The 26,332-nt window shown below is 36.0% G+C and overlaps 1 protein-coding gene across 2 annotated transcripts in view; it reads left to right on the top strand.

Annotated features, from left to right (window-relative positions):
* The window catches only part of LOC132293774 (uncharacterized), a 57,369-nt gene that overhangs the window by 25,574 nt on the left and 5,463 nt on the right, over positions 1–26,332 (top strand). Inside the window, exons 15-31 of one of the 2 annotated variants that reach the window (XM_059791396.1) lie at positions 162–257; positions 398–505; positions 1,794–1,907; positions 2,077–2,160; positions 3,078–3,206; positions 5,166–5,364; positions 5,480–5,626; positions 5,800–5,843; positions 10,011–10,094; positions 10,214–10,282; positions 10,387–10,463; positions 13,025–13,094; positions 21,774–21,923; positions 22,711–22,776; positions 22,932–23,076; positions 24,821–24,885; positions 24,983–25,048. In XM_059791396.1, coding sequence (XP_059647379.1) covers positions 162–257; positions 398–505; positions 1,794–1,907; positions 2,077–2,160; positions 3,078–3,206; positions 5,166–5,364; positions 5,480–5,626; positions 5,800–5,843; positions 10,011–10,094; positions 10,214–10,282; positions 10,387–10,463; positions 13,025–13,094; positions 21,774–21,923; positions 22,711–22,776; positions 22,932–23,076; positions 24,821–24,885; positions 24,983–25,048 — 1,713 coding nt within the window. The remainder of the gene's footprint in view (positions 1–161; positions 258–397; positions 506–1,793; positions 1,908–2,076; positions 2,161–3,077; positions 3,207–5,165; positions 5,365–5,479; positions 5,627–5,799; positions 5,844–10,010; positions 10,095–10,213; positions 10,283–10,386; positions 10,464–13,024; positions 13,095–21,773; positions 21,924–22,710; positions 22,777–22,931; positions 23,077–24,820; positions 24,886–24,982; positions 25,049–26,332) is intronic. The other variant, XM_059791397.1, reaches the window with a different exon arrangement.

Consider the following 26,332-nt stretch of genomic DNA (forward strand, 5'->3'; position numbering starts at 1 on the left):
TTTTGCTCTATTCAATGCACGAATCAAAGAGTTAATTGGTCACTTACTTCGTGGTCCATCTAAAATGGTTGCAACCACATTATCATTGTTGGCATAGACATACTGCTCTATACTGTCGAATACATATTTTACTTTTCGTAATCGCGTTTCCTGCTTTGCAGCATTACACTACTGCTGACACATGTTTGAGCGCATTTAAGGCTCCCCTTGATCCAAGCACTGCGTTGGGGGGATTTTCAGGAAATAATTATTCTGAGGTAATATTTTACCCCTTGCTTTATCTATTGGAAAATATACTAATCATATGATATTCCAATTGAAGGCTTCTGCATTTATGTCATTCCCTGCCTTGGTTATTTGAGTATATACTTATCATTTGATGATATTCCAATGACAGGCATCTGCATTTATCGTAACCTACCCAGTCAATAATGCAGTTGATGAAGTGGGCAATGAAAATGAGATGGCGGTGGCTTGGGAAAAGGCTTTCATACAGTTAGTGAAGGTTCTGTAATTTTTTCTTTTTAAAATTTTTCCAAATGATTTTATCATCTTCATTTTTGGTGTGATTATTTGGTTTTGATGCACTTATTATCTGCATTTTTATTTTAATACAGTTTGATGTCTCTCCATTCACTGTTATTGAATTGCTTGGTGTTAGAGAATTTAAATATTAAAGATACACACACTCTAATAACTTAAGCTTGTAGACTAGATGGTTTCTTGACATGGGGTCAAGAGCAGACACGGTCTTGAGTTCAAATCTCACCATCACCATAATAATTAAATTTGAAACACGTTTTGGACCAAAAAGAAGGCTAACATGAGGGAGCGTGTTAGTGAGTTTAAATATTAAAGTTACACCCTCTCTAATCACAAAGATTTTAGAGTAGATGGTAATTAACACTTAGAAAGTCAGATATTCTTCGAATCGTAAATACTGGATTGATGATGTGCTATAACCATGTGGATTATTGACTTCAACTTTTTATTTGTTTGGGCTGTTTACTGTTGGGCATGAAAAGGGTCTTAAATTTCGTTGTGAAGTTAATCAATGACTGTTGCTATATCGCCGCAGTGCTTTGTCAAATTCCACATCCAGCAAATGGCAAGACATTAGTGTGAAGATTTTCTAACTACAAGTTGGAACCATAATGTCCCTGTATGTGTATGTGGTCATGTTTATTTTCGCATAATATGAAGTTTGTGTTGGTCTCTATCTAAAGTTTGTGGTTTTTTAAAGTAGGACAACAAAATCACTCAGGAGACCATTATGTGCATGTAGACACTCAGGAGGTGGGTGTTTTCTGCGTTCTGGGAAAAAAAATGATTCTAGCAACATTTTTTTTTTATTTTTTTTATTTTTGCGATGACAATGAATCTCATTGATAAGGGTTCTAAAAAAGGCGAGGCAGTAGTAACTTGTGTGTTACTCCTAGTCCCTTTTCTAGGAAGGCTACATGATGATTCCTCCTCTCTCTCTCTCTCCCAGAATTTTTTGGGGTTTGATCATTAAAAATTTCATTTCTACCTCTGCATTTCTTTGTCTGTGCATTAAAATTTTGGAGATAACTTCCTCCCAGGTTGTTATGTGGTTGTTTTTTTCTTTAATTTAGTATTTTCTCTCCCTCTCTCCTCAACAACACCAACCCCCCACCCCCCCACCCCCCCTCCTCCTCCTCCTCCTCCTCCTCCTCATCCTCATCCTAAAACAGAAAATAAGGAACTCTCCCTGAAATCCCCAATTTAATGTTTGCTTAAATATTTATTATGGAATGCTTTGTACATGACAGGATGAACTGCTGCCAATGGTACAGTCTACCAATCTCACAATTTCTTTTTCATCTGAAAGCTCAATTGAGGAAGAATTGAAAAGAGAAAGTACTGCAGATGTTATAACTATATTAGTAAGTCATTATCATATTTTTTTAGTTGGTTATGGGCCATTATTTGTCGAATTTGTTGTCCTGTACTTTCTTTTAATTAATTGGGTCATTGTTTAATAATAGTAAGTGCTTATTTAAAGTGGGTTGTTTCTGAGTTTGTCTTTAACCTTCTTGGCCAACTTCCTATCAGATAAGCTATCTTGTAATGTTTGCTTACATATCGTTGACCTTGGGAGATGCAACACATTTGTCTACTTTCTACCTTTCGTCCAAGGTAAGACAACAATGGTATAATTTCCCATTATATCTATGTAAATATTGTATTTATTTTGTTTTATGCCAAGTGTGCTACTCTGGCCAGATAAATGTTTCTCCCATCAATTGTTGTTATAGTTTGTATGAGTTTTTCTCATATCAAGATATGATTACATGACATTTTTGTGTATAACATCATTCCAAGTGGCACGATTTGTTCCTTGAGAGCATGTAGTGCATGCTGAAGTCCTTTTATCGTATGGATAGGTCGTCAATGCTGATTGGTTGTTATATCTTTCTGGTGAAATGCTCCCTGATAGTGAAACAAATTGTGAGTTGTATTAAAGATGTCTTGGAATGGGACATCCCTCTCTCTCTCTCTCTATATATATATATATATATATATATATATATATATATATATGCGCCTGCTTTGCATCTTTCGGTCCACTTTGGTCGATAAGTTGCTGCAAAAAATATATGAACGTCAATATTTCTCATTAAAGAAATGCATCTCTTGCTGATGCTGTTTCTGCCTGCTATTAAAATCCTCTTTATGTCTTCTCTACTTTTGTTTTTCATAAATTTATTTCCGGAATGCTAGCAATGACTATGGTAAAGGCAACCAAATCTTAATACTTCATCTTCATTTCCATACATTCTCAAGAATTATGTCTGATGTGAAGAAATGCTGATTGTTGTTCATCAATACATTCTTATTCTTTTCATTTTGGAAACATTTCTGTACTTTTCCCTCATTTGCTAAAAGATGAGGTTTTGGGTAGGATTTCTGTAGTGTTGAGTTTTTAATTGTTATTTCTTTCTTTCTTTTGGTCTTTTCTGGTCATGTACTGATCTACAAAATATGGGTTGCTAGGCATGTATCTGCCAGTGTTTACTCTGATCATACCTTATATTTGGCGGTTCAAATTTCAGGTGTTACTTGGGCTTTCTGGAATTATCATTGTCGTGCTTTCTGTCCTTGGATCTGTAGGAGTTTTTAGTGCCATTGGAGTAAAGTCTACATTGATCATAATGGAAGTCATTCCGTTCCTAGTTTTGGCTGTAAGTTGTTCATAAAATTATTTGTGGCTGTCAGAGCTGTGTTTATTATGGTTGTTTTTGGAGATGTGTCCTATTTTGATCTAAGGCGCTGATGTTGTAGGATGAGCTCTTCTTATTCTTTAATTTGTTTCTCTGTCACCATGTGACATGCTGAATATATTTCATGTTTGTGAACTGAAAGTTAGAATATATACCTTTTGGATTGATAGACTGCATGTGAAAAAAATGTACTGATAATAGTGTATCGTAGTGAATTGTTACTCAAATACGTTGTATAAAGTATCATGAATCCTACTTTTGACATAGTAATAAAGATGATTGATTGGTTAATATGAAATTGGGTTGAATGAATTACACTATTGGCATTTCACCTTTTAGCTTTCACTCCAGTTCCTTTAATTTCATGATCTTGTATGTACTCAACATGGGGTTTGGTTGGCGCTGCCCTGACTTGGAGTCGCAAACAATTTAACAATTTGTAAATGATACCACATGCTGTTAGCTTAAACTGAGTTGACATTGATGAATTCTATATGACTATATCTAGTGCCTAATTTTTTAAATTGGGATCGAGTTCACACCAAATTTAGCAGCCTTATGAACAATGATAATTATGATCTGACTGTGATGCCCTAATGCAACCACATATTTTCTTCCATTAAGCTTTATTACAGTAACATGCTGAGTTTAGCTGGTTATATGGTGTTAATCTCCAATTGTTACTAACATTTGTTCTCCCGTATCTCCTTTTTGCAATCTTCTAGCTGGCAATTCTTGTTAAAAGATATTATTTTGCACTGTGATATGTCCAAGTTTTTATAGTGGTTCTATATAGCTCAAATCGTGTGAGATATTTGTGTGTTACTGGTCACAAGTCATATCTCTTTGGTAGTCCGTAGTCCATGCAAACTTCTCATGCTTCTTTCAAGTCGATCTAGGGGTGTCAGCAAGCCCTCCTTGGTGATCCATGGAGTCCAGCATCCAAGTCAAATGCCCTTAGGATCTCTTTAGGCGAGCCCTATTGCTACATAAGCCCTCTAAGCCTTTTTTCCAGCCTTTAGTAATTTCCTTGTAAGAGATGAACTCTTCATGGTCTTCAATTATTATTATTTTTTCTGAGTTTCTTCTGTATGGGAGGACCTCTTCAAGGTTTTCAATGTTTCCTCGAGGTTTTATTTTACGAGAGGAGTTCCTTGAGGTCTCAGTCTCGCTATCCATGTTGGGTTCTGTTGAGTGCCTCTTTAGTAAGGCGTCGAGATTATGCCTGGATAGTAGCTCCTCGAGGCAACGGTTATCCGCAAAGAAGAGGCCCTTGCCAGCTTTTTATGTTAGTAGTGAGGCTTATCTGTAGGAGAGGAGTTCCTCAAGATAGTATTAAGTGCTTCTGAAGAAGGTTGGGATTGGTGGAGACTACACGGAGGTGAATGGTGATCCTTTCTCGCCTTGAGATTTATCCCTTCCCCCTTTTCCTTTTGCAGATGTATACATTGCACACATCTGCATTTATTAAAAAATGAAAGAAACATATTTGATGATCATGACGGAAATATGAAATCACCTACTGGAAAAAAGAAGAAGCAGAATAACCAGTTGCATTTGCTTATGAATATTGACATTCATATTTTAATTGGTGTTACTCTTGAAATGCAATATTCTTGTGAGTTTCTCCTTTTTCTTACCAATTGCATTTGGTTATGAATATTGACATCCATAGTTCAATTGATGTTACTCTTGAGGTGCAATATTCTTATTTCATCATATGTTTGTTTCTCTGTACTTTGTTACCTTTTAAAAAATTTAATAGTTCACCCCAGTTTGGTTCAGTATTATTTGAACTAATTTATAGTTAATGCCTGTATTAGTTTAGAAATTTCATTCTTTATTGGTTCAAGTGTTGCATTGTATCCATGAGAGTTAAATTATTATAAAAAACATCTTTTTAACTATTAGTTATATCAGGTTGGAGTGGATAATATGTGCATACTTGTACATGCTGTAAAACGGCAGCCTTTGGAGTTGCCTCTAGAAGGGCGAATAAGCAATGCACTTGTTGAAGTTGGTCCTTCCATAACACTAGCTAGTTTATCTGAAGTTCTGGCTTTTGCTGTTGGAGGTTTCATTTCTATGCCGGCATGTCGTGTCTTCTCCATGTTTGCTGGTGGAGTAGTTTTCTTTTCTTTCATTCTTTCCCCCCCTCCCTGTGATGTCCTAATGCATTTAACTTTGAATTAGCAGTTTTCTAAACCTTTGTTTCATTTTTTTTAAATCTGTAGCATTGGCGGTTCTGTTGGACTTCCTTCTGCAAGTTACTGCTTTTGTTGCCTTGATAGTTTTTGATTTACTGAGAGCCGAGGATAACAGGGTTGACTGTTTTCCATGCATAAAAATTCCTAAGTCTTCTGTGGAATCTGATGGAGGTGGCGTGTGCATAAGCTCTCACTTGTCTTTTTTGCATTTATTTATTTTATCTTTTTGCATTTATTTATTTTTTATTATTATGTCAGGCTAGGTTGGCTGTACACTTCTGAGTTTAATTTGCATCTTTTCCATTTTTGTACATATACTCTGATTAAAGCATTTGAATTTGATGTAGGCATCAGCCACAGGAATCCTGGTTTGCTGGCTCGATATATGGAGGTAAGTTCTTTGGTCATCTAAATGGAAGTTTTGTTTCACTTAATGTCTTACTCAGAATTTTTTCTACTTCAGGAATGTATTTATGTTCTATTGTTTTATTTTATTTTTTATCCTCCTACTCATGAACCTTTTACCAGCTTAAGTGCGGTGTCAAAACTCAAAAGTAACCAATGACGATCTACAGCTTTAGTAAATCAGCGTAGGATTTCTCCAGCACATCATTGGGAAAGTGAAGTGGATTGAAACACTAAAAAAATGATTTTGTATTTACTGAAATGACTTAGAGATTGGATACAAGTGTAATTATTATTCAAGTTTGTGCACCCCTTAGTAGCAGCGAGTCGTCAGGTTTTTTTGCTGTGGCACTGCGTGAACATATTTAGGATCCTGATCCATTGTGGATAGACATTTGAAGTTTTGAGGGAATTAGATATAGTATCATGATGCTCTATTTTGTATAAAAGACAAAAGGATGTACTACTTTGGTTTGAAAACTTGTCAATTGTCATTTGCGAAAGCAACCAATGAGCAAAGGTTGCATGAAAGCTCTTAGAAGTCATATTTCAGTTCGAACTCGGTCATACTGCTGGAAGACTTACTAGAGTAAGTTTGCACCATAGAAGTACAATAGTGTTCTGGTAAAAACTTTCGAAAATCAGTTTCCCATTCAAATTAAAATCCTTGTAACATTAGAATTTGTTATGTTGTGGCCCGAATTTTGTTTCAGCCCGGGTTGCAACAAAATGGCTTTTGTGTGGGTTGTGGACCCTGTTTAGAACTCTCTTGTTGCCCAGTATATAAGGGCATTCATGGTTTGGAGTGAGAAACATGAGAACACTGAAAATTGCAGGAAAGAGAGTGAGAGTGAGAATGTGAGTGAGAGCTAGGGTTTTGGAGATGAAATCTTTCGCTGGAACTTCACAGTGGACGTAGGCTTTGCCAAAGCATGTAATTCTTTGTGTGTGGCCTGTTTACTTTTTCTATCGTGTTTCTTGATTTGTTCTTGGTTCACAGCGTTTGTCATAAAACAGTACTCCTTTCCCTGTATAAAAAAAACTTTCCATTTGGTGGATATGAATCATGGTGCTCTGAGGAGTAAGCACCTAAAGATGCAAAAGCCGCTTTGTGCTATTACTATGACTACCCTAAACAAGTCCATTAACGCATTTTAGGTCTTGGAGCTGCTTTGTAAGTTTCTCAGTGTCACTCCTAATCAAGAACCACAAAGCCCCTCCACTGAAACTCCCTCTTCCCCTTCAACCATCATTGGAGACACCTAAGAGGTTCGATACCACCATCAACACAAAAAGTAAATAAATGAATAAAAAAAGTTTCCCCCTCAACCATCATTAGATACATTAGTTTCAAACCTTATTCAAAAGCAATCAAGCTTGATTGTTCAATCACTTAATCAAATTACATCAAAAGCAATCAAGCTTCAAATTACATCAAAAGCAATCAAGCCTGATTGCTTTTGATGTAATTTGATTAAGTGATTGAACAATGCCTACAAAGGGTTAGATGAGATTAATGATAAATCTATCGCATAGAAGAGAAATTGGGAATTTCGACTGATGAAGAAGAGGATGAATCTGATGGTGGAGTTGGAGCAATTGGTGGGGGTACTAGCGTGTCAGTGTTTGTGCAAGTCTAAGAGTGATTTTTTGTTCTAAGTCATTTTTCATATGCCTATGTAGTTTAATTTTTACTGCGGTTAGGTTAAATGATGTTTTAATAGGACTTGAGTTTTGGGCTGATTCTATCAGGTAAGAATCTCAAAAAATTTATGGTGTTGTCATCATCAATTTCTTCAACTAGGTTGAATGAGTTATTCACTACTCCCTCCGTCCCTTATTAGTAGTCCATTTTTCTCTTTTTACATGTCCCAAATTAGTTGTCCTCTTTGAAAAGTCAAAACATCTTTTCTTTATATTTCCATCGTTGTCCTTTATCTTTTTAAAAAATTTCAAACTTTGTAACTATATATATTTAAATTAAAAAGGACAATTTAGCAATTTTAAAAGGGGACAATGCATTAATTGCATGTCCCCTTAAAAAGTTATAAAATCAAAGATGGACAACTAATAAGGGACGGAGGTAGTATGTCATAAAACTCGTCAAAAGTTTCATACTCTTCCATTCTTTTCTTCTCAAACCTCGCTGCAAACAATTGTAATTTCCTGAGCTAAATTGCATTGATTCTTTTTATGTATAACCTCTTAGTAATCTAAGCCACTCTAGAGAATTCGTTAGAAATTCTTGAGAATTAATTATGTAAAACTCTTGTTTTGGGGGATTTCTGATAGATTCTTCCTTACTTCAATTAATTTTCCAAAAATCTCCCTATCCTACGACAAGTTATCCCATTTTCTAGCATTTTGGTAGCCGGATGGCGATGGAGGTCAACAATATGCTGCTATCACACTGAATATAAAATTGAGTGCTTGCACAACTTAAGTTTTTCTTCAGACCATTTAGCCTTAGTTTCAAAATGGTTCTAGCTCATTTTTTGTCATTTGCTTCTCAGTTTCATGGTTTGTGTCCATCGGACCAACCTACTTTTACAGAATGCAAGATACAGTTTCTTTAGGTTTTTTAAATAACTTTCACTCTAGCTTTCCAATAGCCATAGTTGATTCATTTTCAAATAAAGGAAGTTGAGACCTACTGAATCTATTGGAAAAAGGTTCAAAGAAAAAACTTTCCGAAAATAGATCAAATCATTATTTCTTAATTTTTGAGTGATGTGCTTTGATGTCAAGTGGGAGTGGCATGTACAAAGAACCAATAGCAAATTCGCAGTATGGTAAAGAGTAGAATTTTTATGTGGAAATCTAATTGGGAAAAACCTCAAAGACTTCCGATGGGCAAACCGGTTGACTAAGACAGATTTTGAACCCCTAGAATCACCCATAGTCAATTTACTTCCAACATACTGTGTTACCTAGTAAGTCCAGACTCTAGTGCCTTTGGAATTACCAAACCGACAGCTATCCACGTGATGCAGTCACCTTCTTGATGATCTGTTTCTTTGTTCAGTGATCTAGTACCTTACTCCTAATGGTAGATCCTTACAATTCAGTTATAGGGAGTGGACTGCTGCTTTGTTGTCCTAAAAAGATTCACTATTAGTAGCACAGAACAACTTAACTCACAAAGTACGTGTGTTTATATATGAATTGAAATAAAAAGCACTTGTAATTTACAAAATAATCAAAATTCGAAAATGAAAACTCGCTTTTTATGCAGACGCGAATGTGTTATCCCTTCTAATGTACAAAAAAAACAAGTCATTTATAAATACAATCATGTAAAGGAATTGCACAGAAGACGAATTCTTTAAGTAGGAAAGGCTTGTTTAAGCAAAACAATCGACTTAAAGTTGAATGCAATTCAAATAGAAATCTAATTGGGTTTTAAAAAATCTGTCTTTCTTTGTTACTTTTACTGCTTTACTTGTGATTGAGTTGTCTTGTTGAATTGAAATTGCCAAAGTAATTTAATCAATATAAAATGGAAAGACCTATTAATCTCCTACAGGACTGATCATACTGTGAATTTATTACTTTTTCCGTCTGCATCATTTTCATGAAACACCTTGAAGATTGGTGATTGAATTATTATTTTTTATTATCTTGGTGCTTCGTATTATGGCAAAGTCACCTGAATGCAGGAACACAATCTTTTTGAGAACTAATCCGCCGTGGCAGTTCTCTAACCAGAAGAGCTACATGAAATCCCAAAATCAATGATGGGCTCTAAAGGATCGATAAGATAACAAATTTGATATCTAAACTTGAACAATAATTGGGTGGACCTGCGTTTAAGTTGGCCAGTTCTTATTTTGCTTTTAGTTTGACCTGATTTGGATGTGCCCCAGTCCAGCTTATTTATATATATTTAGGAGAGAAAAAGGTGAAATAGAACCTGGCTGAGTCTGGGATATCATATATGCAAAGCATGTTAGTATGAACCATGTGTTTAATAGGGCTAAACAAAATAGTGTTTGAATGGCAGGCCAAGCCTCCAAAATGTTGTGATAGGGTGCCGTGCTTTTTGTTGAAACTAAATTTTTTAATCTTTTGTTCAGATATTTGAGCATTCTAACTTCTTCTGAGGGTGTCCTTGGTGAGCTGATATAGCTTTTGCATAATTTTTATTATCTAGGAAGTTCATGCACGCATTCTTGGTATCTGGGGAGTCAAGATAGTTGTTATCGCTGTCTTTGTTGCGTTTTCCCTGGCGAGCATTGTAAGTTGCTCTTATTTATATCTAAATGTTGTTATTTGCTGGTTTTTGTGTTTGTTAATTTTGGAATTGAGTGTATCACTGTATCATTTCACATATATTTATATGTTTTATCCTGTTAGGCATTGTGTACAAGGATTGAACCTGGTTTGGAGCAACAGGTTGCTCTTCCCCGAGACTCATATCTGCAGGTCTAACTTTGTGGATCTGTTACCCTATTTCATGTGTTGCCTTACATTAAACATTTTTACCATTTATCTGGTCTTATGTGGCAACAAAGCTTTATCTGCTGCAGGGATATTTCAATAATATTACAGAGCATCTCAGAGTAGGACCACCATTATATTTTGTGGTTAAGGACTACAATTACAGGTTTCAAATCCATTCTTATAACATTATTTTTTTATGCATTGATCCTGTTGTATTCTAAGTTCAATTTGAAGGAGAATTGTGACTATTTCCAAAATTGGGAGATTACCCCATGTGATGCATGTGATAAGATAAAACAAAAGAAATTGAAATAATCCCATGATCGTGCAGTTTCTACAAATGAAACTTGGGGCATAAAAACATTTTACAAACTCGAGAATTTCAAAAAAATTCCCCGAAAGCATCTGAAGGCGCATATTTGTCTTCATATTGGACTTGTAACAAAACAAAAAAATGGAGGAATTGGTAGAAGAAAGTTTGGTGGAAGAAAGTTTGTTGTTCACAAAATATTTTTAGAATAATTGACAATATATAAAGGTAGATGGACATAGTTTTATCTTTTGTTTAATATGAAAATCTATTGTGCCAATATTGATGATTGCAGTAATAAATTTCTGTCTCGAAAACTGGTCAATGGTCATTAGTGGTAATATTGGAATGATGGCCACTGCAGTTTAATCAAGATTTTAAATAATATTTTCTAACTTAAGAGTCATAAATTGAGAAGAGTGGAAGTTGAGTAATTTCTGTAACTTGAGATATAAATTGAGAAAAATGGAAACTGAGTCATGTACTAACTACTTTTCATTCAATGACTTCAGTTTATCTCAAGAAATAGGTCATTATCCAATAACCAATGTGGTCCCCTTTAGTTGAGGGTGCTGGGTGGGATGGACTAGATGCAAACCTAACCTTTGGCATTATTGGCACAAAATAGCTGCTCTCAAGGCAGTCCACCCCTCCAGCACCCTCGACTAATGGTAAAACAGATTCTAGAGTTTGGATGACTCTAGAGTTTGCTTTCCTTGGAAGTCTGTTTGGCGCTCTAAGGCTCCTCTCAAGGTGGCTTTCTTTGCATGGACCTCTGTTCTGGGAAGGATTTTAACCCAGGATAACTTGAGAAGGAGAAACCAAGTGGTGGTCAATCATTGCTATATGTGCCTTCGAGATGAGGAAACAGTGGATCACCTTCTTATTCGTTGTACCATGGCTCTTGATTGCTGGGACTTGATGATTGGCTTGTTTGGGATTCTCTAGGTTATGCCGGGAATCGTTAGAGGGTTTATTGAGGCTTGGAGAGGTAACCATGTGGGGGCCCATATTCAGGATGCTTGGAGGGCTACGCCTCTCTGTGTGTGGTGGTGCTTATGGATTGAGAGGAATAGGAGATATTTTGAGGGGAAGGAGATGTCGATTTCTATGCTTAAGTTCTCTATTCTTTCTACTTCTTTTTGTTGGGTTTTAGGGAGAGATCATAGATCTTTAGAGGAGATTGTCGATTTTCTGGCCTCTCTGAAGGCTTAGCGGCCCTTTGTGGGTTTTTGTATTTCTTTTGGGTTCTGCTCCTGAGCACTTTTATAAAATTTTACTTATAAAAAAAAGGTCAATTAAACAACTCTATAGTTAAACTTTAAAGAGATGAATGAATGTAAGAAGATATCTACAGATATATACCTGCTTCCATACAATGCGTCAACCCTTGTCATATCTGAGGTAACATGAACATCTTTATTAAGATAACTAACATGACCATCTATATTAAGAATTTATTCCATAGTGATCTTGATGTAATCAAATTAATAAGGAATCAATCCTTCACTGTCGAATTGTTAAAGAATTCCTCGCTTTTGATTTCTTTAATTTAGATGCTAACATAAAGAATGGGAATATAATGTAACAAAGATATAAATTAATTAAATTAATCAAATTAATAAGGAATCAATCCTTCACAGCCTTCATCATGCAGTATAGAGTGTTAAGCTCTAATGGAGTAGTCCCACGTTCTAGTTATACCAAGTAGAAAAAAGTCTGATCTTTTTAATCCACAGGATGGAAGTTCGCAGTGAAGATACACAGTTTTTTTAATTCAGCTGAAATGGAAGCCCCCATCCACGAGAATATATAATTTGGAGTGGGATACTTTCTGGTAGTTATCAGTATGACTTAAAATATATCTTATCATATGGTTTAAATTATCATTGGAGGCATTCATCTTTAGAAAAGTAGATGCCACAATGTAGCTAATCACATAGAAGTGTCATCTCAGGTTTAAAACACAGGTATATATAGCAAGTGCATGGACATGACAATCTAGCTCCATTGCTTTTAGATCCATGGAGTTTCCAATTTTGGAAAGAGAAGAATTTTTACCTCATGGTAATAGAAATCAGTTCATATCGTTTCCCCCTTAAACTTAAAGTAGTAGTGTGGTTTTGTATGTCCATGTGGAAGTAAACTTGAACCGAGTAATTTCTTCAATCATGGTATCCGGAACATATATTAGCCAATGCATATTCTAATCAGTTGTCAATCATTAATTCTCTGTGCTTCTTTCAACCCGAAATGAATATTTTTCAATATTGTTGATGTTCTTTTTTGTTTTTTATTAGAAAAATATCATGAAGTTGCTTCATGTTATGTTCGATGCTTTCTCTCTCGGTCCTGTTGGGTGCTAAAGTTCATAACTAATGTTTTTTTTTTTTGGGTGGTGGTTGGTTTTTCAGCTCAGAATCAAGGCATACAAACCAGTTATGTTCTATAAGCCAGTGTGATTCAAACTCTCTTTTAAATGAGGTAATACAGTGGATTAACGTTGGCATTTTTTTGCTTAATTACTGTATGCTAAGTATTACTTAATATGTCCACGTGTGTCTATCCATATCAAAAACTTGTATACCCCTATAGTTTATAAATTAAGCTTCTATCAGAAAGTTACAATTTTCTTGAATGAGATTTTTTGTCTAATTTTTGCATGTCCTGAACCTTAACATGTATTTTTTATTGTTCTATTTTCTCTAAATACGTTGCACTTGCCAAGGTAAACTATCACTTCTTTGCCTTTACAAGGTCGGTTAGTGCATTAATTACCCAAAAAAGGGTCAGTTAATGCATTTATGAGTTTTCACATTGGGTTACATTATTGTTCAAAAGATACTGCTTGGTAACAATATATTATGCCGAATTGTATTTACTTGCTTTTAAGAAGGCCTCTTTGTATGCATTGCATGTGAGCCAACATGATGAGCCAATAATTATCCATTGTGTGTTATCTGCTGCAAATATAAGTAACTGCACCATTGATCCTTGTTGAGGTAATGTTGGGGAAATGAAGAGATCCTTGTTGGAAAAGACTTGGGCCCTGGTGTCTCATGAAGCATCAGGTCTCAGGATCAATTCCTAGTAGGTGCAAACAATTCCTTGGAGGGGGGGTGTGTGAGTACCAACTAGGAAAAAAGAAGACGAGGTCCTTGTTGAGGATAATGCTAGGAGAAGGAAAGACCAGAATTAACATGGTTGAAATCTGAGAAGTATGGATATGGACATGGGACACAGACAGGACACACAGATCATACACCAGAAATCTCAAAATAATATAACATGGATACTGCGAGGACACAAAAATAACATATATATATTTATATAGAAACTGATATTGTATATAACAATTAAATATTCTAAGACAATAACTTGTGATCACTTTTGTTGCATAGAGAAAGACATAACAGGGACATGACATACATCTGTATGCATGTTTTGTGTGTGTGTGTGTGCTGCATTCCTAAGATTGATGACATCTCTCCTGCTCCCATGCCCACTCTCTGGACATTTCGTCTTTTATTTTTTCGAATATAATCAAACTTTATATAAATTCGATATGAACCTTATTGTTTGATTTTTCTTATAATTGTACCATTTCATACTAAAGAAACTTTTATCTAGCGTTAAAATTCATTAGTTACATTTTAGCAAATGTTTAAGAAGTGTGGGTCATTTGTATGAAATTAATAATTTTACTCTTGACAAATGTTTAAGTGTGGGCCATTTGTATGAAATCAATAATTTTATTTTTAACTGAGGAACACCGAACATGTTTAGAGTAAGCTGGATGTATGCCCGGAGTGTCCGATACATATCCAACATGGATACAACTCCTTGGAGGTGTCCATGCCTCTTAGGTTGAAATAGTAAAAAAAGGATATGATAGCATATCCTTGAACTTCAATTCTGGTCTTAAATAGTGCTGAATGACAAAACATGATTCATGTAACCAATCTAAATGGTTGGAACGAGGTTTTGAAAAGTTGAGTTGTGTCAAGTGGATGGATAACATGAATACGTTAAATGTGTGGTGAACAGAAAATTCTTCATATGCCAAATTTACTCCTTTATCATAAACAACGTTCCATTCACTTGTATGGCCTACTGATGTGATAAATGGGAAAAAGAAAAATCAAGTTACACAGATTAGTATTGGCTTATTCTTTTAGGATAGCCTTCTTCACTATTTCTTGGTCAAATAATAGTCATTCTCAAATTCCCACCCCTCTTTACCGAAATGTCATACATTCATGTGTATAGACCTCTTGTGAGGAGTGTACTAGTGTAGATCCACATGAGGGGCATTTTGAGTAAATAAGCTTCAATGTTTACTATCAGTTTAAACTTTCAAAAGTACTAGATAGTTGATATGGTAGTAGAGCCAAGAACCAAGTTATAGGCATGGCCAGCCGCCTATCACAAATTGATTGCCAGATCCCCATTGAGAGTTGAGTGGTTTGGGAATTGCAGGTTACGAGACCTTTTTTTGATTGCCAGACCCCCATTTTGAGTAAATAAGCTACAATGTTGACTATCAGTTTAAATTTTCAAAAGTACTAGGTGGTTGATATGGTAGTAGAGCCAAGAACCAAGTTATAGGCATGGCCAGCCACCAATCACAAATTGATTGTCAGACCCCCATTGAGAGTTGAGTGGTTTGGGAATTGCAGTTTACGAGACCTTTTTTCGATTTGGAGTTGTCCGTTGATGTTGTCTTTGAAATGCTATATAAAGTGTCTAATCATCGGGGAAGAAGGATTGGTTGAGGTGGAGAGCTGATGAGAGTAGCAAGTTTGAGGGGTGGTACTTTTATAAGGACTTAGAAAGGCTGTCAGAAGGTCAAAAAAATGGCTTCAAAGTGTTTTTTTTTTTTGTTTGTTTGTTTGTGTGTGTGTTATGGACTACAGTTTTGGAGGCAATTTTGACTGAGCCTTTTGGGATGTATTCTGTTGTATATGAGGAAGTAGATGAGACAATTTAACCACCTCTTGATTTATAAGCTGGATATATTTGGTGCATTTTATGTTTCCATTTTGGTACACATTGGATTTTGTCATGATGCTTTGTAGTTGCCTGCATATTGGTGAGTGTGTCAGAAAAAGTTTTTTTTTTTTTTACTCAATCACAAAAAGATTTTATACAGGCTTGGACGATAGTGCCCTTGTTTCCTTATGTGCTGTGTTTGGAAGGATTGAAATAAGTTATCTTAGAAAGGATGCTGAACTTCCATTTATCAAATTAAAGCATAGAAGCATTTGATGTTGAACATACTTCAGTTTTAGCTTTTGGGGAAATTCACATTAAAAAAATTCTTTCGATCTTCCATATGGGATAAAAGAAAGGATGATGACGATGAAAAGATTCTTTTGATCTTATTGGTGATTTGTTTTTTCACGTTACACACTTGTTTCTGTTTGCTCCTGCATACTTGGTCTATACAATTATACCTCACTTGCACTCTTTCTGGTGTATATTACCGACATTTATCTTCTCTAATCGGGGAAAAGAAAGAATAACTAAATCACCATTCTAAAAGAGTATTTTCCTTGTGTTCTTAGTATTGATGACATGATGGAGCTTTATTTTCCCCTTTTTTCCCAGTGGGGGAGGGGGGACTACAAAACGGTGCTTTGTTAATACATCTTCTTTTTAATGGCTGACATTACAAATCTGCATCTCTAACAGGTAGACAAGCTTATTCTTTATCACCATAGTATAAAATTGTCACCTTCGGTCCTTCACATTAAATTGGTGCTACACCATGGAATTTTCCCTATTGACAGGAAATTAGTGTAAAACTATAGTTTGGCATCAAGTGACCTTATCATGCTTTGGAATCTTTGATGAACTACTAGATATCCGATTCTATTGTATCAAATGTCGATAATGCCTGGTAGAATAATATTCATATATACATCATGAACACGGCTGAGATATCATGATGATACAATTACCAACTGAAACTTATATTCCATAATGGGTTACAGAGATTTATGGAATAAAATCTCAAGCTTTCGAAGTTACTTGCTTGACAAAAGTTGAGTATTGCCAGAATATGCTAATTAATATACAAGGAGTCACTGATAGTTCTAAATTTGTGGGTAGCACAGTGATGTTAATATATTGACCTGCTTAGAGAACGTTACTGTCAATTCAGGGTCATTTCATCTGCAATATAAAATATTTTCTGCAGTCCCAGACTTCTGCTTTTCACAATTGTACTTTCAAAATTTGATTTTAGTGCTAAAAGAGAAGCAAAGACGAACAAATCAGTTCACAAGTTCAAACGTGAGGTACAGGAGTCTGCTGTCGAAGCGACCTAATTTGAATCGTCTGATGATGTCACTTTAGTGTTTGCAAAACTGGTCACTCAGGCTATTTGGAACTTGCTTCACATTGTTTAATAAAATAGGTCAAGACCTGACACGACATGATATGGCATGACATGTTTAATTAAAATTTGATACTATTACGGTCATTTTTAACAATAAGATGACATGTTTAGTTAAACGGGCTCATTGCTAACGTGAACATGACATTTTTACTTTAAACGGTTCGAATCAGGTTATAAATCGGTTGGCAGGTCGAACATGAAAACGACATGCTTAATTAGCGTGTTAATTCGGGTCGATATGATTACGACAATACAATTAAGCCAAGCCCAAACTCAAATTTGAATCCACTTATCCTGTGTCGTGTTGGAGTCGTGTTAAGTATTGCCACCCCAACAAATGATCTTACTCTAAGAGTGGCACCTTTAGATCACAAAGCTTCAGCTAGGCACCAAATTTTTGTCACACTTGCTGGACAAGCATAGCATGAAGCTTCAGCAGCGTTGACGTGGAGATTCCGGTCGCTAGGCAATTTTAGTTGTAGGAGCTTCTATAGTAGTGGTTTGTTGATTAAGCTTACAGGCTATACTGCAAAGAGATTCTTTGTGAAGTTGGTCATGGTTTTGGCTTGCCTCCAACAACAGTTTCACATCTGGGTATCAAATATAGTTTCTGGAGTGGTGATAATTTGGAAGTGTGGGATTCAATAATGTGGAAAATGGAGCTACAGAAAGCTTCATGCAAGTAAGAGGACAAGAGATGCATTACATATGCAATGTGGAAGTTGAAGACTTGAGGGTATGTAGTGTTAGACAGCATGAAGGTCAAAAACTTTTCTTAATTAAGTTTATAAATTATGCGATAATTATTAGTGCTGGTCTTGGTATCTTTATTGCTATTGGTGTCAATCTCGATCTGTGCTTCAAGAACAAATTTTTTTAAGTCAAATTTAGAATTTCCCCATCAAAATATTTTCTATCCCTATTTTTTCATCACCTTCTCCCTGTGACTTGTTTTTGTGGTGCTGTCAGTTGTACAACAGTTAGTGGTGGAAATGCGGATGCTGAGATGGACATGGACGTGCAGCAAGAGAGAAAATGATAGAATTAGAATGAACACATTTATGACATGGTTAAAGTTGCACCAAAAGGAGATAAATTGGGAGGAAATAAAATGAAGAAGGGTTGGACATGTGCAAAGAAGACCATTAAGTGCACCATACTTAGGAGAAGTGATATGGTCCACATTGAGGGTAATGTTTGGAAAAAGAAAACACCAAAATTAACATGAGTGGAAAGATATGATAACATGTGGTTTGATTGGGTCTATGGAACAGAATGGGAAAATATGATTCAAAAAGCCGATCCCAAGTGGTTGGAAAAATGCTTTGTTGAGTTGATTAATAGTGTCAAACCATGATATGTAAGAATTCCCCTACTACAGATGAGTGTACAAAATACTTGATGTGACATGCATTTAATTTTTTATGCATGCTAGCAAAAAATTGTGACCTATTCTAAAAAATCAAAAGACCAGGGGGGTTACATCAAAATTTTGTTACAGATGGGCACTAATGATGCCACATTTGACCTAATCTTTTTGTTAATAACGTGATTTGTTTTTTATGATGGACTCAACACTTTCTTCTCCTTGATTAACATGTATGGTGTTGGAGCAACGGAAGCACGCGAACAATGAGGATCCAATAAAAGCCAACAAAGCAATCACACACAAACACAACATACGTGATTCACCCAAACTCGGGCTACATCCATGGATGAGAAGAGATTCCACTATGATTCGTAGAGATATTACAACAATAGAGTACCAACACTTCGTACATGTCTTTTCACTATGTACCACTTCACGGCCCAGTAGTAAGCGTTCTAGTTGCCTTATTTTATTAGAGTCGTTTATTTGGCTGGTTACTAGTTATTAGTAAAGGGTCGCGATGAATCTTTCTCTGATCAAAAAGAATGTGTTCAATTATCTTCTAAATTAGCATTTTAGGGGCAATGCAGTCGGGAAGTCATCTTTTAAGGCAAGGGGGTTATAAGGGTATGTTGCCAAAGCACTTCTAAATGCTTCTCGGTGTTTTTCCTACTCTACCAACCCGCATACTACATCTCTCTGAATCTCATAAGTCTCAACCCAAAACCTATGTATCTATTTATAGAGTTCCAAACCCAATTCCTTGTTGGACAAGGATTACAATTTTTTAAAGGCCAAGACTTGCCAAACAAGAAATTACCCAACAGAATACAACTCTAAAATAGAAAGGTAATTAGAGTAGGAATTTGAAACACAAATCCTAAAAATCTCTACCTTGGCTCAAATTCCATCCGGCCAATCTTGAGCTCCATGCCATGTAACCAACTTGATTGACTCCACTTACAACGGAAGCCCGTTGTAGCACATGTTGAGACTTCTTGTGTTTTCTGGATCTCCTTCACCTTTGGCTTTGATACCAATTTGTTGGAGTAACGGAAGCACGCGAACAATGAGGATCCAGTAAAAGCCAACAAAGCAATCACATACTAACACAAGATATACATGGTTCACCCAAAACTGGCATACATCCATTGATGAGAAGAGATTCCACTTTGATTCGTAGAGATATTACAACAATAGAATACCAACACCTCGTATATGTCTTTTCACCATCTACCACTCCACGAGCTTATCTCCTCGCTAGCAGTGTCACCAGTGTTTTTCCTCGTCTACCAACCCACATACTACCTCTACCCATCAGCTTACTCGTGAGACTACATCTCTCTCAATTTCATAAGTCTCAATCCAAAACATAAGTTATCTATTTATAGAGTTACAAACTCAATTCCTTGTTAGACAAGGATTACTTGTTTAATCCCAAAAGTGACATTCTTTTTGTGACAGAGGGAGTAAGAAATTTCCTTACAGAATACAACTCTAAAATAGAAACATAATTAGAGTAGGAATTTGACACACAAATCCCAACATATGGTTTTCTTGTAAAAGCTGGGGAGTTAGGCTTGGGTTGATACTCGGTTGCAACTTGCTTCAAGATGGTTTGGTTAGGATGGATTTAGAATGAAGGAATGTTGACATAGTCTTGATTTACATAACTTAATTTGGAACAGCCTGCGAACTAAATGATCCAATTTGACCAACTAGACGTGTATGAATTTTGTTGGGTTAGCGGAAGCACGCGAACGCTAAGATCCAATGAAAGCAAACAGAGTAATCACACACAAACACAAGATATACATGGTTCAGCCAAAACCGGCCTACGTCCATGGATGAGAAGAGATTCCACTATGATTCGTAGAGATATTACAACAATAGAGTATCAACACCACGTATATGTCTTTTCACCATGTACCACTCCAAGAGCCTATCTCCTCGGTACCAGTGTCACCGATATTTTTCCTACTCTACCAACCCGCATACTACCTCTACCCATCAACTCTCTCATGTGACTACATCTCTCTCAATCTCACAAGTCTCAACCCACAACATATGTACCTATTTGTAGAGTTACAAATACAATTCCTTGTTGGACAAAGATTACAATTCCTTAGAGGCCAAGACTAAAGAGATATTACAAAGATTACAATTCCTTACAATTCCTTAGATTCCACTATGATTCGTAGAGATATTACAACAATAGAGTACCAACACCACGTACATGTCTTTTCACCATGTACCACTCCAAGAGCATATCTCCTCGCTACCAGTGTCACCGGTATTTTTCCTACTCTACCAACCCGCATACTACCTCAACCCATCAACTCTCTCATGTGACTACATCTCTCTCAATCTCACAAGTCTCAACCCACAACATATGTACCTATTTATAGAGTTACAAATACAATTCCTTGTTGGACAAAGATTACAATTCCTTAGAGGCCAAGACTTGCCAAGTAAGAAATTATCTAACAGAATACAACTCTAAAATAGAACCTAATTAGAATAGGAATTTGATACACAATTTCCAGCAAATTTGAATTTCCTTGGTTTTAACTACATGTTCCAATTTGTTGGGTAAAAACTAAAAGGAGTGTGAAATTAATTTCGAAGTTCTTTGAATTGTTTAAGCAACCTCATCATCATCCTTTGAACCTATATATTTCCATTTTATTTCTCGTTTCTTCCCTTTTTCCATATACGATCGTCTTAGGGACCCAACCAAAACAAGCTCTGATTGGGATCTTTTTTAGTTCATGAAATATATGAGCTTTGAACAAACATGGAATGTCATAGCAATTTTTCTTTTTTTTTATAACGTGGCTAACCCATTTATGGTTCTCTCATTATCCTAGGATCTCTTTTCTTCTTCACACCCCCACACCACCCCACCACCACCCCCCCCCCCCCAAACCCAACACAACACACACACATTACATATGGCCTTTCCACATGAACTGCTGCTTTTTATTTATTTTAATATAAAGTTGTTCTTACTCCAGAATTTGAAAAAAACTCCCAATTGATGTCATCTTAAAGGGACAAGAAACCAGCAATGTAATGTGTAGTTAATGAGAAAAAATGTTGTCACAAGATGAAATGTTTCTTGTATATCTCTGACATGCCTAGATTCTCATTTCTGGATCTGTGAACACTAACTGTGCTACTAAGAAATTCATTCTTCCTTTTATTTGTTGTATGCTAATTCATTACATATATCTACTTTCAGTTGTAGTTTGTTTCCCTTCAACTGGTATCCTTATTTCAAAATACTTATATTAATTGCTTTAGTTATATGATCAGTTATGATTGATCACTTTTAGGCTTTACAATGACTGTTTTCTCTGTAGATGAATTATTTTTTCTTCTTTCGCAGATTTCAAGAGCATCTTTGGTACCTGAATCAAGCTACATCGCAAAGCCCGCAGCCTCGTGGCTTGATGACTTTCTTGTATGGATATCACCTGAGGCTTTTGGTTGCTGTCGGAAGTTTGTAAATAGTAGTTATTGTCCCCCTGATGATCAGGTTAGTGATTATACCTTGCTCTAATTTCCATATTTAGTGGGAACTTTGCACTGTAGATTTTTTATCTGGACTTTTATTTTATTATTGGTATCTTTGCTTTTCCCCCTCTGATCCTTTTTGTAGTTGTATTTATTGTTGATACATTTTTATTTATTTATTTATTTTTCTTTTCTTTTCTAAATCCTTATCTCTCACTCAAGTAGCTATTGATATATATTGTTTAGTTGTCTATGGTGTTATGCATAATTAACTTTGTTAGTAAGCTTATGATACCATGATCCTGTTCGTACATGATCTTTTGACTAGTGTATGTGCTGAATTGTTCTACCAGCCCCTGAGTCAATATTTATTTGATAAAAACATACACACACACAAGACCTTCGTCCCAGTGGGAACTTGAACTCTTAACCTTCCCTATAGGAGATGGAGCAGATGCCACTCAAGCTAATGCTTGGTGGAATTGTTATTTATTTTGATTGATAGTGTTTTCTTTTTGTTAAATGGTGTTTGCCTAACTATCATGTTTCATACCATTGCTGAATCATGCAAATTTCTTTCTCTAGCCTCCTTGCTGTTCACCCTTCTCGTTGATATATATGGTTCAATTGTTGTGGTTGTTATTACTGAGTTCATCTAAGCTTTTAATTTTCACATTGTAGTAACATAATTTTGACATGTTTATGTGCTGACTTCTCTTTGACCTATCTGGTATGACTTTTATCATTATCTCATTAGGTTACTTTCATGTATCATTCTATTACTGAAGAAGACTTATTTCTTTCTATAGCCGCCTTGCTGTTCACCTGATGAAGGTTTCTGTGGCCTGGGAGGTCCATGCAAAGATTGTACAACTGTAAGATCTCACTACTGCATGTCTGAAACAAGTCCTAGTACACACTGTTCATATTTTTTGGGGTTTCTTTTGTGGGGCCTATCTTGCAAATCAAGCCAGAACTGTTACATGTCAAGAAATTGGTCTTAAGAACTAACATTTTGTGATGGTTCCAGTGCTTCCGTCACTCAGATTTGGACAATGATCGTCCATCTACACTACAATTCAGGGAGAAATTGCCATGGTTCCTCAATGCATTGCCCTCTGCTGACTGTGCGAAGGGTGGTCATGGGGCTTACACAAACAGTGTGGATCTGAATGGTTTGTACTGCTGCTTAAATGTATGCATGCATGTATCTATATGCATGTATGTATGTTTATATATTCCCACTCGCATATAATATATTTGTAAACCAAAGAAATGTGTGGTGTTTTTTGAACGTTCTATGCAATTATTATTTTTTTGATAAGTAATAATAAATTAAAAAAAGGCGTTCAATAGGGGAATGTGTCCCGTAGACATAAGAGAAACCGGGAACTAAGGCCCCAAAGAATCCAAAAAACAAATTAAATCATCAGAAGAGGAACAAGAACTTCTGTTCACATAACTGAAGAGAGAACGAATAATAAAAAGTTTCAGTGTCGCTGTAGACGACTCCTTTCCTTCAAACATTCCACTATTTCTCTCCCTCCAAATGCACCACCAAATATAATGTGGTACATATCTCCAATAGTCACGAACACTCCTACTCACACGACAACCTCTCCAAGCATGAATCAGCTCCTTAGTAGAACGTGGCATTACCCAATACATGCCAAATAGCCCAAGAATAAGATTCCAGTAGTCGTGCGCTACAGAACAATGCATTAGGAGATGATCGACTGACTTCCTATCCTGCTTACATATGCAACCCCAATTAACAAAATAATTTCCCCTTTTCCTCAAATTATCGATCGTCAGAATCTTATCCCAAACGGCAGTCCATACAAAAAAGGCCACCCTAGTAGGAGCAATAGAGCGCCATATAGTCTTCCATGGAAAATCATAGGGTGCAAAATTAGACAAACATAAGAACAAAGACCTTACTTCAAAATGACCATGAGAATAGGGAATCCAAATCAAGTTGTCATAACCCCTGCCAATTCCTTCCTGCCGATACAATTAATCCAAGAAAATGCTCACATCTTCTAACTCCCAATCCTGAAAAGAACGCCGAAAAAGAACATTCCATGTGATTCCACTATTATCAAGCTGATAACAGTTAGTTACGATGGCATGTTTATCAACTGCAATACTATATAATCTGGGAAAAGTATGACATAAAGGTTGGTTCCCACACCAAAGATCTTCCCAAAAACGAACGCAACTACCATCACGAACTCTGAATCTAGCATGAGAAGAAAAAGCATCCCATCCTTTCCGAATGGATTTCCAAGCCCTAACTCCTCCCATAATAGAAACCGGACGTGTAGTCCATCCACCAACATCATCCCCATACCTGCAGGAAAATAATCTACGCCAAGGGCGGTGTCTTTTCTTCCCATATCTCCACAACCATTTGCCCAGAAGAGCTTGATTAAAAGGAATCAATTGTCTAATACCGAGACCCCCCAGTTTTATAGGCTTGCAAACTTGCTCCCATCTAATAAGGTGATACTTGAACTCTTCTCCCCTTCCTCCCCAAAGGAGCATGGAATTTGGAACATAGAAAGAAAATAAGTGGGAAGGCTTGATAAAGTGCTCTTGATAAGAGTAACTTTACCCCCCTTTGACAAATATTGCTTCTTCTAACCTGCCAACCTCTTTGCATACCTAGCAATCCCAAGCAAGCCAGAATGCATCTCAAATATCTAAGTTGAGATACATCTGCATCACAGAAAACCAGAGTGTCATCTGCAAATAACAAATGAGAAATCTCCACCTGATTTGCAATATCTATGCAATTATTATTATTATTGGTATTGTTCGTGACAGGCATCTGGATGTAATTATTTAATGCATCAAATCTCATATCTGGCTGAGTATTATCGTATGGATTCTTAATAGTGTTTGACCTGTTGCCAGGTTATGAAAGTGGTGTTATACACGCATCAGAGTTTCGTACATATCACACACCACTTAACAAACAAGTAAGGAAGGTTCCTTGTAGTAGAGTGATACTGTTGGTGATATGCTTAGCATCACTCATATTAACATCTTTCTTTGTGGTGGCTGTCATTTATACAGGGTGATTATGTTAGTTCAATACGTGCTGCACGAGAGTTCAGCTCAAGAGTTTCTGAGGCCTTGAAGGTTTGAATTGATCCATATTGTGTTATCCTTCAGTACCTTTCAGAAGCCATATTGCATAAATAAACTATGGGGTATTGGCATCAAAATGGAAATTAATGATTAGAATGTTTCCCATTTACATACACGGTTGATATATACGCAACAAAATGGTCATCGGCATTGTATCAATAGAATGTTTCCCCTTCTTATGATGCATGTTGAATTGTATAGTTACTGGTTAGCGAGTCGTACAGTTATGCCTGAGTTCCTAAATGTAAAGCTTAACAGATGCTTACAGGAATTTTGTCTTCTATTAACAACTGTTTTTGTAATGCTTTCTTTTTTCTTTAACCGCAAGACATCCAACCCTTTTTAGTCAACAATAATTATTTCTGTGCACTTTAACAAATTAATTCTGCTTGTCAAATAATAATAATAATCCATTTCTGTGCACATAATCACTTGCAAATTAAATGCATCTAGCGAAGTTGGGGATGCCTGGCTTCTTATCTATGTTTATTGCCATTTTTTCGTGCCAAGCATAAGAAAATACGAATGAAGTTTTTCAAGATCGGATCATTAATAGGATTGAGAATTATAAGATTCTAATGATTAGAATTAATTATCCTCCCCCCCCCCCCCCCCCCAAAAAAAAAAAAAGGATTATAATGGACATAATATCTAATATTATTCATGTATCGAATTTTTTTAAAGTTTATATCACAAAATGAATGAATGAATAAACGAAATCCTAAATTTGAGAAATGCTATAGAATCACGAGGCATAACGCTAGGGTAAACGCATTAATATGTTCGTCTCTCTGCGTGTTTTGGATGAAGAGGTTAGGCCACACAACATTGCAGCAAAGCGTAAAATCATCCCATAAACATGCTGATTGATTTAGTGATAGTATGTTGTTACCAGGGATTTATAGACTTTTGTGAGATCAGAATGGTTTATTTATCAGGATAGACCAGCAGTATTTGTTGATTGATGAAAATAACGCATATGATCTGTGTGTTTTAGAAATACAGAGTCAGTTTACTACTTGAGCATGCTAATGGAAAAGATAATATCAAATAATCTTAAAGTGCACATCATGAACAAGCTTAAAAGCTTGTTCAAAAGTCATTGTAATTATAAGACTTAAGATGATAAAACTCTCAACAGGTTTGATTTATTAAAATTAGTAGAACATTATTACATTAGATGCAATGTAAGATGAATGATATTATCATGGACAATAATTCAACAATGATCCAAGATTATATGAAAATATTCTGTTCACAGGCCAATCGGCCAAG

The sequence above is a fragment of the Cornus florida genome, unplaced genomic scaffold (genome assembly GCF_030987335.1).
Source record: "Cornus florida cultivar Cherokee Brave unplaced genomic scaffold, ASM3098733v1 CherokeeBrave_3.0.0_Hap2_Chr02, whole genome shotgun sequence".
In the NCBI taxonomy this organism is placed as follows: Eukaryota; Viridiplantae; Streptophyta; class Magnoliopsida; order Cornales; family Cornaceae; genus Cornus; species Cornus florida.